This window comes from Fusarium flagelliforme (genome assembly GCF_020744385.1).
Source record: "Fusarium flagelliforme strain FIESC 12 MPI-CAGE-AA-0113 chromosome Unknown B0J16scaffold_1, whole genome shotgun sequence".
NCBI lineage: Eukaryota > Fungi > Ascomycota > Sordariomycetes > Hypocreales > Nectriaceae > Fusarium > Fusarium flagelliforme.
Window position 1 is genome coordinate 8,051,072 of NW_025763503.1, and position 16,317 is coordinate 8,067,388.

Consider the following 16,317-nt stretch of genomic DNA (forward strand, 5'->3'; position numbering starts at 1 on the left):
TGCAAAGTTTAGGCCATCCCCGCCCTAGACTCTTAAGGTATCTTTATAATTAAACTCGATACTGTTGCGAATAATATTTAGGACACCTGTGCACGTCCGTGGGTGTCGCCTTTGTCAACGGCATCTATGTGCTTCTTGCTAATTAGACTAGGAGAGTCGAGGGTAGGTTGCATACTCTCAACCTGTGCATACAATCCTGTGACTTGGGGAAACATATTGGTCAATTAATTGCTGTGAAATTAGGTTGTGTAGAGGATTCTGTTATTTCTTCTAGAATATTCAGTAATGTATCTATCCTCCTCCCAGCCACCATTGTAACTGCCTCCGTCTGTTTCAGGAACTTTCTCCTCGTCTGGAACTACGATGCGATTGTAGGCTGTTAAGAGTGGATTTGCATAGGATTGTAGATAGTCAGTAAAGAGAGATGACTGGACTGGACTAGGCGGCGTAGAGTTAAGGAATTGGCATGGATAGTGTCGTAGGCTATCCCAGTAGGTAGAATCCTGGGTATTGATGTCAAGCTAGTCACCACATTCGTCAGTATTGAAAATGTGGTTTGTTGGCCGCAGGAATAAACACACTTCATCGTCATTCAACAGAGGGACGTACGTAGGGTAGGTGGCGACGAGAACGGTGTATGTGATCAACTAGCGTAACCCTTTTCTTTCTACATGCATGTCCATTAGGTACACACCACTAAAGCAATCTACCTATACTACAACCATTGAGCTTTATCGCTACCAAGTGGCTTTGGCATAATATCCCACGATGGCTCAGCCCCCTGTACACTTACGCTATGCTTGACAGCTCTCATCTCTCCGAAACCACTTTGGCGGGTCTCCAAATAGTCCTCCACGTCGGAAGGCTTCTCGTAGTCGCCAACTTCAAATCCTGTCTTTCCGGGGTACTGACCCATGCTGCGCAGATATTTCATCGCTCCAGCCAGTGACACGTCGACACGGTAGGATCCTCCTTGAACAGACTGTCGATGCAGAGCTGCCATGACGCCTGAGGCCAGTAGATAGCCTCCAGCATGGTCTAGCGCTTGACACGGTGTTGGTCGAGCTGCTTCACCAGCGCCGTAATGTTCAGCCTCGGAAACATTCATACCTGAGCATGTTTGCACAAGAGAGTCGTAGCCACGCCTCTCCGACCAAGGTCCCTTTGGACCGAATGCAGACATGCAGGCGTAGATTATACCTGGGTTCAGAGCCGCCACCTCATCCGGACCAAATCCTTTGGCCGCTAGACTACCAGGGCGGAAACCCTGGATGAAAACATCACATGATTTGATAAGTTCTCTTAACTTCTCGTGACCCTCAACATCATTGATATCGATATGAACTGTGCGCTTACCCCGGGCAAGATCGCGATCTGTATTTGGCAGATCTGGAAGTCCAGGAGAAGTAACCCAGATGACATCAGCGCCGTGAGCGGCCAAGGTTCTGCCGGCCAAGGGTGCGGCGATGACTCGACTCATCTCCACGACTCGTAGACCTCGAAGGCATTTGTCGTTGCCTGGTGTAAGCCGAGGAGACAGTCCAACAGGTGCCGAAGCAATTCTCGTCAGAGAAATAGGGAAGTCGTCGATAGCTCTGGATTGGGGCAACATGTCCCATTGTTTGTATGACCTGAGAGCATAAATTGCCAAGCCGGATTCTAGGCCGACAGACTCCAGATCAATGCTCGCCCAACCTTGTGTTTTCTTGGTCACATCGATGCGACTGGCAGTCAGAGGTAACCCTAAAAGCTTCAACGTCCCATACCGATGGTTAGGAAACGAGTCGTGAATACGAACATGCCCATCTGAAGTCTTGTGTAGACCTCCGATAAGACCCCGAGTAGAGGGTGCAGGCTTCCTGTTAAGAATGTAAAGCCTCTCAGACTTGAACTCGATGACGGAGTGCTTTTGAGGCACAGTTACCTTTGGCACAGGACCTTGGTTTCGTAGAGAGTGGATAAGAGCTGCCAACAATCCCGAAAGGGCTATGGTGCCTTGCGCCAGAGATCCGATCTTGTAGGAAGAAGGAAGTCCTGGCTTTCCATCATCACCGGGAAGCTCCAGAGACGTGAGGGCGCTGGGAGGAAGCGAAAGACCTTTCCATATCTCGTGTACAATATCACGAGCAATAAAGTTGGTACGATCAAAGGCAGTGTTGGCAGGTGGTGCAACTTGTCCGTCTAAGGAGCCTGGTGTTGTCATGCCCTTAACGCCATTGGTCTCACGGGTGTGGCTCAGGCTGCTGAACTCGGGAACCTCCATCTTGGCGTTGAAATAATGTTTTAGCCTGGATATGACCGATAGGATATGTAAGAATGGGCGGATAGCCAGGGTAATATGTAATGTAAGAAGGATGTAGTATTCGGTTAACGATATCGCTGCAGTTTTACTAGGCGGCCGAAAGTGATGTCGAAGGAATTATTACTCGGCATTTTCGGATTAACCCCGAAGCCGCCATTCGGTTTCTCACCGAAAGAATCCGTTACCGGTGCAGGCTAATTTGCGGGGTAAAGCCTACAGAATATCACCCCGCAAACTTGGCACAGACTACCTAGTTACGACTACCTTCTTGTCAAGCTTAGTTATCAGACCCAGCTACCGTGGAAATGATACCGAGACGGACTTATGCGTAATTTGCATGACCATCTCGCTTATTTTAGCAGCTTTTTTCCGAGCAGAGAAATGGCGGATACAACCTAAATAAATTACAGTGTAAAGGCAGTACTAAGAAGTAAATAATATTATACTCAAGCGAACTGGCCAGCATTGCAAGCCTTGACAGTAGAGCCTTTCATGCCTGGAACAACAGCTCCACTAGGGGTACGGACATTCAGACTGTTTCCAGCGCAGCCACCACCGTTAGCCCAAAGGTAAGTGAACGGAATAGCATCACCCTTCTTTAACGCGATAGCGAAAGATCCTCCCTTCCAATTCTTCGGGTCTGGTCCGGTCCTTGTTCCCTCGATGCTCCAAGATCCAAAGTTGCGGGAATAGGCCGCATCATTAAGCCAGAGATAGCCCCAGTTATCGATGCTATCTGGAACGTTGAATGTATAGGTTCCCGTCTCCTTGGCGTAGAAGTACGCGTTGACGACAAGGGCTGCTTGAGAGTGGTCGAAAGTCCCGCTGCCAGGGAGGAACATGCTAGTGCATGTACTGAACTCGAGAGATTGCATGTAGCCTGATGACAAAGGACTCTTCCCCTTGAAGTAATCGGTAGTGAATCCGTCGTTTAATTTGTTAGCATCATAGGAGGAAGTGAAGCGGCGGTAATAGATGTCGTTGTTGTCTGCGAAGGTAGTTTCGACAACCCAACCTGTGACTGTACTGGTCCTCTTCTCAGTCACCGTTGAAGTCACGACATCAACTGACGTGGTTGTAATGATCTCGGTGCTAGTTCCTATTAGTCTTGGATGTATGAAGAGAGGCGGACGGGCTATGGCATACTATTCTTCAATCGGGGTGACAACATCTGTGGAAGCTGTAATGAATGTCGTTGGCTCAACTGTCTGAGTGATAACAGTCGTGGTTGTAGGTGCCTCAAAGTCGAGGCAAGAGCAGATTTCCGACGTCTGTGCGTCAGTCCAGTCGCGCGGCAATGCCAAAGGAACATCGACATTGTTTTCACCTCGCTTGCTTGGGGTTCCACTGCTGCTGTCGAAAGTAGGCGCAGGGGTCGTGTAGGAGTAGGCCGAATTGAGGCAAGCAATTGTCTCGACCGATCGTGTGGAAGTAACGGTAGCCTCTGACCACTATGACACCAAGAGTTAGTACATGTAGGATTGAGAAGACAAAGCATTCTTACCTCAATTGTGGTCGTGAAGTATGTTGAGAGCACAGTGACACCATCGTATGCGGTTTCGATGCGGGTAAGAGCATCGGCCGTAACGGTGGTGAGATCAACTTGGTAAACGTTCGTAGGATCAGTTGTTTCATACTCGGTTCTGTGAGTCGAAAGTCAGCAATTATTTGAGTGGATCAGGCTGGGAAATGAGGAGACATACACGGTGTGAGTGGCTAGGGACAGCCAGCTGACGCAGAAAGGTGAGGCAGTGAGATCAGATGCCAATTCTGAGATGAGAGCAGTGTGCTCCGAGCACAACTCAGCGGTGGTTGTTGTCCCTTCGGTGATTTTATACTCGGTCGTAGAGACATCAGTAGCGGAACCGGTGAGCTCAGTGGTAAGTGTGGTCGCTGGCTCCGTTGTAGGCTGTGTCGTCTCGGTAAGGGAGCTGGTGACCGCGGTTGTTACAGCTGTAGCCGGCTCAGTTGTCGATTGAGTCGGTTCGGTGACAGTATAGTCCGTGGTAGAACCGTCAGTGAGAGCATCACTGGTGATACCGGTAGCAATGGTGGATGTAGAGTCAGTAGCGGTGGTGTCAACCGAGAAGGCCTTAGAGGTTACTGTGTCGGTGTTGGAGGATTCAGCATCACTAGTCTCCGAAACTGACACGAGGGCCTCTGTAGTGGAAGCAGAGTCAACCCCCGTCACTGGGCCAGAGGTAAGAGACTCGGGCGCAGTCGACACAGAGTAAGTCGGCAGCTCAATACCGGAAGTACCGGTATCGGTTTTCTTGGTCGCATCGACAGAGGATATTCCGGAAGATGCAGACGCTGATGTTCTAGCAGTCGCAGGCTTACAAGGACTGGCATAAGCTGTGCTAACCGCTACAGCAGCCAACAAGACCTTCTGAAGAAGCATTGCAAAAAAGAGTGACGATGCTGGAAATACTCCGTCAATTGCCTGAAGATCGTCTTCCTTTTAGCTTCTATCAATTTCAGTTTGTGCTTATTTCCTAATTTCCGAAAGCCTTGTTCTCTGGTTCTTTGTTTTTCAGCTTTCAGAGTCGGTGACATGGTTCCTGCTGGTGAGACGTCAATAGCGCAGGCACTAGCGGAAGTATCTCTCTCAGCCCGTCGGTCGTTCCCGTGAAAGCCGCAAGGCTCTTTTAAGCTTATGCTGTTGGTGAGTTTATTTTTGCTGTATTGATATGGTCTAGATTCAATAGTTGGTGGTTTATTGGCAATAGCGTTGGAATTGTCAGATGTTCTGGCGCGGTTCCTGCGTTAGCGAGATTGGCCGCTAGGATCTACCCGTGTCAGATCATCCTAGACAGTTAGCTAAGTACATATCTAGATCAACCAGCTGTGCGACTTGAGATGTACTCCCCAAACAGTGGGGCGTTACGAGCTTCACGCCCTTGTTTTTATCGTCAGCGTGATTGGCTTAAAGGAATGCTTGTTACAGGTCAGCTTTCCTCCACGAGGTAGACGGAACGGAAGGACTTCCAAGGGATGTTGCTAATCGGACTATAGAATTCAGTTCATACTTTTTCTCACTGTATCCTTCAGTCAATAGGGCCATTACATGAGTCCTCTGCTACTTCTTATGACCGAGATTCTTCTAAAATAAACTGTTACTACTCGGGGTCTGCTAGTGACACATCTGTGTTTACCCTTCGATAAAATTGGTGATTGAATTGATTGACTTGATGGTAAAATACCCACTTTTTGGGTTTCACCAGACGCTATTCCTATTCTAAGCTTACTTATCAGCTCTTCGCTTACGGATCCTCCCGTCCACTTTTCCAGTCCTCTCGGTTTAAGATAAATAAATATTCAACATATACTATCAGGTGTATAAGTCTAGCTGGTTCGTAGGCAAGAAAGAAGTCTACCCTCTCCTAGAAATACCATGCTAGAACTTCTCAATCAAGATGTTATGACCTAAGACTTTTATTACATCGTCATACTCATCCTGTCAGTAGCTCCAAATCCCAATTGCAAGGTAAAACCAGTCAGTCGATGGTATCCAAACCCCATCACCCAGCCCTTCTCTTTAGCAGAGCTTTTTGGACTTTCACATTTCAACTTTTATATAGATCACGTTAGAAATTATATCCCAAAGGCTGAGATTAGCAAGTGGGCGACAAAACTCATTCTAAGATCTTGGAGGTATCTAATGTAGGGTAAGAGGACTAGACTTGAATCGGAATCTGCCACGCTTCACCACCCTGGCTTGGAATCAACGCTGCCAATAGGCGGACCTCTTGGAATCCCCTGACCTTCATCCTTGTAAATATGTCATACAACCAATTTCCCAATCGCCGGCGGGTCATACAAGCATGCGTCAACTGTCGTATGCGCAAGACTCGCTGTGATGCTGCCCAGCCAAAATGTGGACTATGCACCACGCAGAACGTCGATTGTGTGTATCGCGATGCAAGACAACCAAAAATCGATTATAATACCCAAGTTCTCTTAGAGCGGATGCAACTTCTCGAAGATCGCCTTCTTTCTACCTCACGAAATAACCCTTCACAACCTCAAGGTTCCGGTATAGACCGCTCAAGTATCGCCGAGCAACAGTCCGAGAGTTTGCCTGAACCAACTACAGTCTCACAAGAACCTGTGTTTGAAGTTCAGATACCTCTGTCACATACGGCAAATGCAAATCACGTCTTCTCATGGGGTCTCGTTCAAGACCTTCTCTCAGAGGCAAGCAATAACGTACACGATATGGAAGCCCACACCGATGCAACGGATGTCTTTTTCCATCCTCAGCCAAATAATTCAACACCATACCCCCCTAGTTCATGGAAACTGTTTGACGAGAAAACCTTATCATTCTCCAATTCGGTAGATGTCACAGTGTTTGAGTTTCGCGGATTGATCCACCTCTACTTCACTGATGTCAACATCTTCTTTCCACTGTTACTGAAGAGCGATATCATCGAGATTCTAGATGCTACAGCTTCAAGAGAGGTATACGGTCGTGAAATGGACAATAACGTGGAGATGCCTCATTATGGGCTACTTTTGGTCGTTCTTTGCCTTGCGCTGCTGAGTGCTAGTGGTCAATCGAATATCCGCCTAACTGGGGAAGATGGAAGTCAACGACCGCCATCTAGAACGGTCAATGCTGAGGATGAACTCAGGTACCATTTGTGGGACAAAGCGAAGCTTGTGCTAGGATACATCATGACAGATATGTCGCTAGCCACTGCCCAAAGCAGCATGCTGGCCAGGTATGTGAATAACGCCTTTGTAGTATAAATAACATCTAACAATCCTCTGTAGCATATATACGGGTGCTTGCGGTCTAGTTGCTGAAGCTTTCCGCTGGGCACATGCTACTGCCGTGAAGTGTGAGAGTATGGCTCGATCCTACGCGAAAGAAGAATCCATCCCGGATGCGTTTCGACGCTTGTATTGGATATCCTTCATCTACGAATGTGACTTCATATCCGAGATATCAATTATCTCACCCTCTGGTATAGCGCGATATGAGGATAAAATTCCATATCCAGCTTTCGTAACAGAGCCTGCTCCAGTTTCCCCTTCTGCACCAGAGTCATCTGGGCCGTCGAACCGAGTCCAAGAAGAGCTGGTAGCCTTCCAGATAACAACGAACTCTGCCATTAGACGGTTCTTGAACACAGTCAACAGTGTGGTCTATGACGACAAAGAACAGTTCAGGACAAGGAAATCCAATTACGCATCTTGGCTTCTCAGGATCTCGGAAGATCTGTGGTCACATCACTCAGCCATTTACCGAAATCTGCCCGAGTTCCTTTTAACCGCTTCCTCACAAGACGTCTCCATGACAGGAACTGACCCAAATTCACCTGCGAGTCTCCAGTCCCCAACGGCACGAATACAAAATATGCCCACTGGAAATAACTCCTGGAACATTCTCAGACTCAAAGGTAGATACTTCGCAGGGCAGTATATCATTCATCGACCATTTATCGAATTTATCGTTCTCAACATCGATAACTTCGAGACACACCCATGCAAAGAGGCCATCCTCAAAAAGTCGAAATCTTGCTTGGATGGTTGTATGGGCTTCATAAAAGTATTCGATGTGGAAACAGTCAATAGTTTGACCTGTTTGTTTCCCACCGGCATGGTGTAAGTTTCAAACCCGACTTCGCTTCAAGGATTACTAACGTGGCCTCTCAAGGACTTTTACCATGACTATAATATTGATGATTTCAACAATGCTTCCAGTTTTACACGAGCTTCTACCGGAAGACGTGGAAGAAGGTATCGTGAACGGAAAGAGAAACCTTTTGCGATTCAGCCAAAGCGTGACCCAATTCGAGTGGCATATCAAAGTGTTGGAAAATCTCGATTTAGCTCGACAGGCGAGACGCAGGATATAATTGGAAGTATGAGATGAACATCTTAATTAAGAAAGAATCTGGCTTTAGCTAGCTGAACAGATGTGATAGATTGAGACTGACAACACTAGATTAATCACCACTGTAGTTATATGATCAGTCACTGATCTGGACCTAAGGTTGGTCTTTATAAATATGAATAATTCTATCTAAGAAAGTTTATGCTGCAACGGGTACTGCTTGAGGTTGGCTTTGCTGCTTCTTCATCTCAGCCTTTGCCTTTTCTTCAGGTGATAGTTCGAAAATGCCTACTCCCGACACAGACTGCTCTTTCGAAACTGAATCGCTGGTCGAGATCTGTTCCGACTCAATAACCTTGCCTTTCAAGCATCCATCATCCGCCTTCATAGGGGCATACAGCTTTAACAACTCGTTCAGCCTGCCTCTCTGCATGCAATTCTCATACTTCCAGCTCGCCGCCAGCTCATCCAGTTCCTCAAATGTCTTGTCCTTGAAATAATCGGCCCACTCAGGGATCATGTACTCGGCCATGGTGATTCCACGAATGCCTCTGAAGACGTGCATGTGCATGCGCCATTGCCAAGGGTACTTCTTGGAATATTGAGCTGGGACGTTATCCTCGAACCACTGGTGGAGGGGACCGAAGAGACCTTCTTGGAGGTGCGCATCGTCATAGGCCCAGGAATCGACTGCGAGGTCGCGTTTCTTCTTGATGATTGGGCCAAGAAGCTTGAGCCATGCAGAATCTGGAGAAACGTAGGTCATGCCCATGACGTTGACGTCTTTGTATGACCAGATCGACCAAGCTAGAGGTTTATCAGCAAACGTTGTCTAAGTTCAAAGCTCAACAACCTACCAATGCTTTCCGAAGTATAGATAGCCATTTGGCGATCGAGCATGTTATAACGTTCCTCGTTCTCCACCTCCCAGTTCAAGTTGTACTCCTTTCGTTCGTAGATAGGTCCGAATTCACCTAAACAGATCAGCCAAAAAGCAAGTGATGATTGTGCTCAGATGACTTACCATTCCAGATTGGCACGTTGTGCTTCTTCATGAATTCAATCTTTCTGTCGTACATCCTCCTAATGTAGCTCTTCTGCTCATCGGTACCCTGGTATCGGCCAATCCGATTAGGGAAGCCAAAACCGCAGTAGTCGTGAATCGCATATACGGAGTTATCCCAGACTTTATCGAAGCCGGTGAAGTCCATGCTGAAGCTGTAATAAAGTGCTCATTAATATCTGGTAGCGAGGATGACATGGTACTCCTTACGTATTGCCCTCTAGAAAGAGAATATGGTCAGGATCAATGTTCCTGATTGCTGGAACGATGCGATCATAGAACGCTAGTAGCCGCGTCCATTCGACATCGGCAGGCTCATTCATAGGGTTATAGCCAGCGACCCATGGGTTGCCTTTATATCGTCGTGCGATGTGCTCCCAAAGGTTGATGGCGCGATCTTGGAAATGCTTGTGATCCCAGAAAGCAGCGTATCCGGTAGGGTTGTCGCAATGCCAGTCTTGGTTTTGGCCACCTGGAAGCGCGTGAAGATCGAGAATCGTGTAAATGCCATATTTGGCACACTGGTAATGCGAAATTAGCTACAGACTTTGGAAGAGGGTACTACATAATGACTTACGATTTTAATAACTCTATCAACGTGCTTGAAGCCCTCTTCTTTGATGACGAAGGGATTCATGTCATCTTCAAAATGCCTATAGTTGAGACACAGACGGAGGCAGTTGAACTTGAGTGAAGCAAGAAACTCGGCATCTTTCTCAGTAAAGAAATATTCTAGAAATTTGTCGAAAAAGAATTCGTATTTCTCTTGACCAAGGACTTTCAGAAGGGCTGCTCGGATTTGATGTTCTCGTCCGGGGAAGCCGTTCATAAAATTCTCCATGAGCATCCACCCGCCTAGTGCTGTCTGCGAAATCGGAGTCAGGCATTGTTATTGCCGAAACTGGCAGCCAGAGTAAGGTGATTGGGTTAAGGAATGGTGACTTACACCTCGCAGAAGGACAGCATCGCCGTTCGCATCGACAATGCGCTCATTGTCAGTTCTTAGAATCCCGGTAGTCATGGTGTTAGAATATCGTCACCAGCGGTTGAAACCTAAACACAAGTGCATGGTAAGAAACAAAGATCAGACATGCATGGCCGTCTTCTAAATACCCCATGACACAAACTGTTCCGCTCCTGCCATATCATGATCATGCCAATGGTATTGCCGGATGAGAGAGTTGTGGATATCGCGTTTTTCCCGAGGATAAATGAGGGACTGGTGAAGACATGACCGGTTCGGGGGAGTGATTTAGCTGCCCCATCCTACCATTGGAGCATCCTCTGTCCAATCATGAGTCTTCGGGGGAAGCTTTTAGCTGCCCCTAACAGGTTGAAGTGGAGCTCAAATCACTAACAATGAGGGGATAGCTTTTAGCTCCCCCGAACATAAATGATTGGCTCACTCCACTACTACGTCTCCACTCGACAAGTTCCTTGTACAGTAGAGACTTCACAGATGACCCCAGGAATACTCTGTAACATGACCCGACAAACAGACACTTCTCCAGATTTGCGGAGTTCCCCAGAAACTACGATAAACCCCGCACGAAGTTGGCTGCAACGCTATCGAATTCATGGGGTGACTGTCATAGAAGCTCGCCTATACTAACTAGGTTCATTTTAGGCTATCGTTCCTTAGAGGGAAAAACCAGATTCTCGGTCCTGGTGTCCATTTTGTCAGAAATATGTATATATGCTAATATCCTGTCTGTGATGATCCTGCCTTTTCTGTATCCATATCAATTGTTTTTTGTCACCACCATTGGTCTTCTTCTGTACTATGAACTATCTTCGAAATCGCCTTCCGGCGCCCAAGCAGGACTTGCTCGCAAAGCATGCTCGCCAGCAGGGAACCACAGACTCAGCCTACCAACCGTCACGAATTTCCGAGCTCTCGAAAGAGTCTCCCAGCTGGTACAAGTCCGCAGCTCGACGACGACTCTACTTTCTTCTCTTCCCAGCTTGTGTTGTATCGTATGCAACATCTGGATACGATGGAAGTATGATGAACTCGTTGCAGACTGTGTCCTACTGGGATGACTTCTTCGACAACCCTCGAGGCTCTCAGCTCGGGCTCATGAGCGCTATTATGGCGCTTGGAAGTATTTGCTCTACACCTATTGCCCCATGGGTCGCCGATAAATTTGGCAGACGATGGGGTATTACCGTTGGCAGCATTGTCATGATTGCAGGTGCCATAATTCAGTGTGAGAGTGTCAACTTTGCCATGTTCGTTATTAGTCGGTTTATCCTGGGATTCGGTCTCTCATTCGCTACAACTGCTTCTCCTAGCATGGTCAGCGAACTCTCTCACCCCAAAGATAGAGTCACGATCACTGCCATCTGCAACACCTGGTAAGAAGTATTGGTCCTGCTATATGTTAACTCTTAACTGAATGTATATAGCTGGTTTCTCGGTGCAATCGCCGCCGCGTGGATTACATACGGAACTCGAGTCATTCCAAGTACATGGTCATGGAGAATACCCTCCCTTTTACAAATGGCCCCCAGTATCATACAAATCTCGACTATCTGGTTCCTTCCTGAGTCTCCTAGATGGCTCATCTCGAACGACCGAGGCGAAGAGGCTCTTGAGGCCCTTACACAATACCATGGGGAGGGCGAGAGAACTGAATTAGTGGAGTTGGAATATGAAGAGATCCGTGCGGCTATTGAACAAGAAAAGTGTAAGTGGTATGACCAACTATTCGTGATACTACTGCTGACAATACGTAGTGTCCGGTAACACGACATGGAAATCTATGGTTAGCACCAAGGGTAACCGCTATCGAATGTTCCTCGTCGTCTGTATGGGTCTGATGTCCCAATGGTCTGGCAATGGTCTCATCTCTTACTGTAAGTCCCACCACGAGAACCATTGAAGGCAGAAGCAGCTAACAATCATATGCTCCAGATCTCTCCCGAGTCATGGACACAGTCGGTATCACAGATAAGAAAACTCAAGCTCTCGTCAATGGCCTCATCAACATCTGGAACTGGGCGCTCGCCCTAACCAGTGCCTTCTTCGTCGATCGTGTCGGCCGTCGACCGCTCTTCCGAATCTCTACAATCGGTATGCTCTTAGTCTTCACAGGATGGACCATCGCCTCGGCACGTTTTGCCGAGACAGAAGCCAAGTCAGCCGGCGTCGCAGTTATGGCACTCATCTTCGTCTACGAAATATTCTACTGCATGGCATTCTCGCCTCTTCCTGTTGCATACTCGGTCGAGGTACTACCGTACTCGATCCGTGCTAAGGGAATGGGAGTCTATGTACTCGCGACAAAATGCGCTGTGTTTGTCAACCAGTATGTGAACCCGGTTGGCCTGGAGAACATTGGATGGAGATACTACATTGTGTATGTTGCGGTTCTGGTCGTTGAAAGTTTTATCGCATATGGCTGGTTCCTTGAGACTAAAGGCAAAGCCTTGGAAGAAATTGCCGTTATCTTTGATGGAGGGGCTGCGGATGTTACTGGGGATATCAACAAATCAAAGGGCTTTGGCAGTGAAATCCCGACCACATTCGAACAGGGGAACATTGATCGAAAGGTCTGATCCCGTTACGGTAATGTGAGCCTGTACGGGAGCCCATAGTCAAACTTTTCTTAAATAGCTGATAGTGCAGGGCGGACAGTCGCTCATAATAGGACAGATAAGTTACTGTATATATTGTAAGTAACAAAGGAATTATAGTCAATTAACAGTTTTGATTTCAGTAACAAATCTATTGTATAAGACTATACCTTACTGTATCTATAATTAATATTTCTATTATTACTAGGTAAGCTAAAGAAAACTATTTATATCCTGAATACCTTGGGTAGCTGTTGAACGCTGTTCTTCATAACTGTATCTATCGACGATGGTTTCGAGCGTGTCGAATAAATATTGACTTAAAGTAATAAATTGTCAGAAGGTTCCGGCTTACGAATGAAGCACAGTCCTCAGACCCTGAATCGGCGGTCAGCGTCGTTATTCAGATACATAACATACTTATCAATTGTCTTGATTCTGTAAAGAAACATAAGTAGTACATCACAGTGCCAATATTATGCAAGTCGTCCTAGATAGACAGGAGGAACTATCGCCGGCCTGAGTTCACAATAAGTATCTGATAAAAGGTTCCCTACTTGGACAGGCCATGGCGCTTATGGCGATGCTGTTGGGACGAATAGTGAGGAACAAAAGAGACAGCGTATGCATAAAGACCACTGTGTAGGTCATAAGAAGGAAGTATAGATCACCACACCTGCTGGTTATATCCATCAGAGTAGATCTCGTTCAGTCCGGCTCCTTAAAAGCTCGAATTGTATCTAGTTTAGGAGTTCAAGAAGTCAAAGTTGGAAAAGAGAAACTCTAACCAAGATCTGGCATTATACTATTCTCATATTGAGAAGAATCCAGCAGAGCCAAGTATACTGATGAAGACAGTAAAGACTGGCATAAGTCCTGGCTTAGAAAACGTAAAGCCTGTACTCTCAGCATCATCTGTGGCAGCACTGGTCTTCTCAACTACCGACTCTTCGGTGATTGTTGCAGTCGCTGCAGCAGCGTCCAAGTCCGACTTCTGGAAGATGATAGGCAGTACCTCGACCGTAGTAACAACTGCAAAATCTCTGCCTACATTTGTGTCCCAGGATCCCGCCATGTCTTGAGACCTTGTGAAAAGACTGGAATAACTAACTCCTTCAAGAACCCAGGAGAGGATGCCAGGTTTATGTGTGATGCCGGAGACTGTGGAAACAACAATCAGTTCATCTGTGAGATTACCTCCATATGCCATGCCCACATAGCACCAAGTCTTGTAATCATAGTCGGAAAAGCTTCCTATTGTTGAAATACAACGACCAGCCGCATCGATGTCGTAGCCACTGCTGTATTCTATTGTTAGAAAGATCCCACATCAAAACCAAAGTTCTTATAAACTTACGTTGGTCCGCAAAATACTACCGTGTCGGACGGCTTAAGAATACCATTCCAAAGCTCGGTGAATTCCATGAATCGTGGTTGATCTGACTGAGATGTAGGATAATAGGTAGAATATTTGTCGAAATCCTTTATCGTATTTGTCATGAAGCCAGAAACTGACAATGTGCCGTCAGACTTGGCCATAACTCCCACAGTGTCCCAACTATCTGGACAAGCGATGCCAGGGGAGTGATAGAATAACGAAAGTCCAGGATCAGTAGTGGTAAGACGGATGTCTGAAATAATACTGTCAATGTCGACGCCGGACGGCCGGCAGCCGCCCTGAGTCCAATGATCGCAGTTGACCTGACCTGTATGGTACAGGTATGGGGCACTTTTGTTGACGAAGTGGACTTGCTCAGTATTTACTGTTGCACAAGACGCAGGCGCTGTGAAGGTACTTGTTAATGGCCCAAGGTTATAGAATTCATAGCCAAAGAATTCCGTTGAGGTCACCATGTTGACTAGCGGCGAGACCTTTGTGAGTTGAACGAGGATCTTTCTGGTCACTCGAGCTGGTATAGTGAAATGGAAAAAACAGGTGTTCCTTCGGAGTTTATAAAGGTTAATACAAATTAGAATAGCATTTCAATTCAAATCCCTCATCAAAGGGGAGGATCATATGATGAAGGGACTTTTACTTATCTTGGCATTTAAATCCTTGTCCTGCGAGGTGCGTTATTCCCTTTCAAGTATCGGCATGTTTGTTATCATTGGAGGAAGATTTTATATATATTTTACCCTTGTTATTCGTCGTGCATTGCTAATAAGCCAAGAACCCATAATGGTTAGGGCTTACTATTGTACAAAACACCGTGCAGGAAGTACGTGTATAGAGATGACTTAGATTGACTGATTTAATTAAATTCGAATCTGTTTTAATTGTTTAAAGGATAATACTGTAATGACGGGGTTTAGTAAACAGCGGAAACATAGCGGATTAGTATTGTTCCGCACTGCGCACACTTCCCCAACGTCAATGACGATAACCCGCTGTTCCAAAATTTCATGTGCTTGAAGGCCCATGTAGACTGCAATTCCTTTTAATATGTTTGTGGAACTAGGCTCTTCTTGGCTGCTGCGCTTCTAGGCCTTCTGCTCTACGACTTCATACCTATAGTCTCCCCCTCAAGGGTCAGTCTTATTTACTCAGGACTCGATCCTGGAATTGCCCATCTGGCGCAAAACCATAGGCCGCTGTCGCGTTTTGCAATACAGTCTAGGCATGTTTTCATTATCTTTTGTTCCACCTGTTATCTCTGCTGTTTTCTCGTAGACAGGCACACTTTCGTTCCTCTGGTGAGGCTAATGTATTATTTTCATCTAATGGTAACTGATCTTTTCGTACTTTAAGCCAATAGCTACATATAGATAGAGGGCCTTATTGTATGGATCGCTAAACTGAAACGTGTCATGTATCAATAGTAAAACGATCTAATTGTCTATTAGGTCTGAAAGGAATCAAACATAATGTCAGGCAAAGACTGTAGTACAGCTAATAGAAATAGATCGATAGGCGACTATTGGTATGTACTCTCAAACTCTAAGTGGTGCTTCTTCAAGAGGGCCAGTCAGTTTAAGCCCTTGAGGGCATCTTCTTGAACACATCAATGACTCGTTGTTCATCATACATGTACGCGACACTCAGGTGCACGACAACAGCCTGTAACAAAGCATAAAACTTGGGAGCTTTTTCTTGTAAAGCAGAGAGAATGCTTCCACGGAAGCAAATCTTCCTCAATAAGAAAGAAGAGACGGACCACAAATGAGCCGGTTGAAGCCTGTCCGAAAGGTCAAACCAGAAGGACCTATAAACAGGAATGAGAATTTCTAAATTGTTTCTAGGCTGAAGGAGGGGGATCAAACGTAGGGATAAACTGTTTCTAAAAACCCTAAACTTCAACTTCTAGTGCACAGAGCCAGCTTCCGTCTGATCAGTGATTAATGGAAGAAACTATAAGAGAATACTTTATATTTATTTAGAAAGATTACTTAAAAAACAATAAGATAATATAAAACTAAAAAACCTAAAATATATATATAAATTCAGTAAACTTTAAAACTTTACCTAAAGAAACTTTTAAAATTACTAATAAAAAATAATAAGTTATTACTAAAATCTTAATACTTAAG

At 46.0% G+C, this 16,317-nt stretch overlaps 5 protein-coding genes across 5 annotated transcripts; 2 read left to right on the forward strand and 3 right to left on the reverse strand.

Annotated features, from left to right (window-relative positions):
- Nucleotides 1-638: 638 nt before the first annotated feature.
- Nucleotides 639-2,404, reverse strand: B0J16DRAFT_331377 (CoA-transferase family III domain-containing protein). Its single transcript, XM_046126576.1, has one exon. It carries the CDS (start codon nt 2,261-2,263, stop codon nt 716-718), a length of 1,548 nt encoding a protein of 515 aa, XP_045990561.1. The 5' UTR covers nt 2,264-2,404; the 3' UTR covers nt 639-715.
- Nucleotides 2,405-6,082: 3,678 nt separating this feature from the next.
- Nucleotides 6,083-8,303, forward strand: B0J16DRAFT_392774 (uncharacterized protein; the record flags this gene model as incomplete). The annotated part of the gene is made up of 3 exons (XM_046132025.1): nt 6,083-7,029; nt 7,082-7,915; nt 7,968-8,303. The coding sequence occupies 3 exons, from the start codon at nt 6,083-6,085 to the stop codon at nt 8,167-8,169; spliced, it is 1,983 nt and encodes a 660-aa protein (XP_045990562.1). The 3' UTR covers nt 8,170-8,303.
- Nucleotides 8,304-8,312: 9 nt separating this feature from the next.
- Nucleotides 8,313-10,397, reverse strand: B0J16DRAFT_331380 (glycoside hydrolase superfamily). The gene is made up of 7 exons (XM_046126577.1): nt 10,324-10,397; nt 10,157-10,263; nt 9,788-10,075; nt 9,421-9,731; nt 9,172-9,365; nt 9,005-9,121; nt 8,313-8,954 (listed from the first exon to the last, which is right to left on the reverse strand). The coding sequence occupies exons 2-7, from the start codon at nt 10,229-10,231 to the stop codon at nt 8,347-8,349; spliced, it is 1,593 nt and encodes a 530-aa protein (XP_045990563.1). The 5' UTR covers nt 10,232-10,263; nt 10,324-10,397; the 3' UTR covers nt 8,313-8,346.
- A 465-nt stretch (nt 10,398-10,862) lies between these two features.
- B0J16DRAFT_392776 (general substrate transporter) lies at nt 10,863-12,771 on the forward strand (the record flags this gene model as incomplete). Its single annotated transcript, XM_046132026.1, has 4 exons — nt 10,863-11,568; nt 11,620-11,900; nt 11,950-12,069; nt 12,128-12,771. Exons 1-4 carry the CDS (start codon nt 10,994-10,996, stop codon nt 12,769-12,771), a joined length of 1,620 nt encoding a protein of 539 aa, XP_045990564.1. The 5' UTR covers nt 10,863-10,993.
- Nucleotides 12,772-13,600: 829 nt separating this feature from the next.
- On the reverse strand, nt 13,601-14,643 carry B0J16DRAFT_315218 (uncharacterized protein; the record flags this gene model as incomplete). The annotated part of the gene is made up of 2 exons (XM_046125234.1): nt 13,601-14,090; nt 14,147-14,643. 2 exons carry the CDS (start codon nt 14,641-14,643, stop codon nt 13,601-13,603), a joined length of 987 nt encoding a protein of 328 aa, XP_045990565.1.
- Nucleotides 14,644-16,317: the final 1,674 nt, after the last annotated feature.

Coding starts and splice junctions, on each gene's coding strand:
- B0J16DRAFT_331377 (XM_046126576.1), bottom strand. CDS start 2,263: ATGGAGGTTCCCGAGTTCAGCAGCCTGAGCCACACCCGTGAGACCAAT.
- B0J16DRAFT_331380 (XM_046126577.1), bottom strand. CDS start 10,231: ATGACTACCGGGATTCTAAGAACTGACAATGAGCGCATTGTCGATGCG. Junction 9,366..9,420: donor CTCTTTCTAGAGGGCAATAC/GTAAGGAGTACC, acceptor ACTTTATTACAG/CTTCAGCATGGACTTCACCG. Junction 8,955..9,004: donor CTATACTTCGGAAAGCATTG/GTAGGTTGTTGA, acceptor ATAAACCTCTAG/CTTGGTCGATCTGGTCATAC.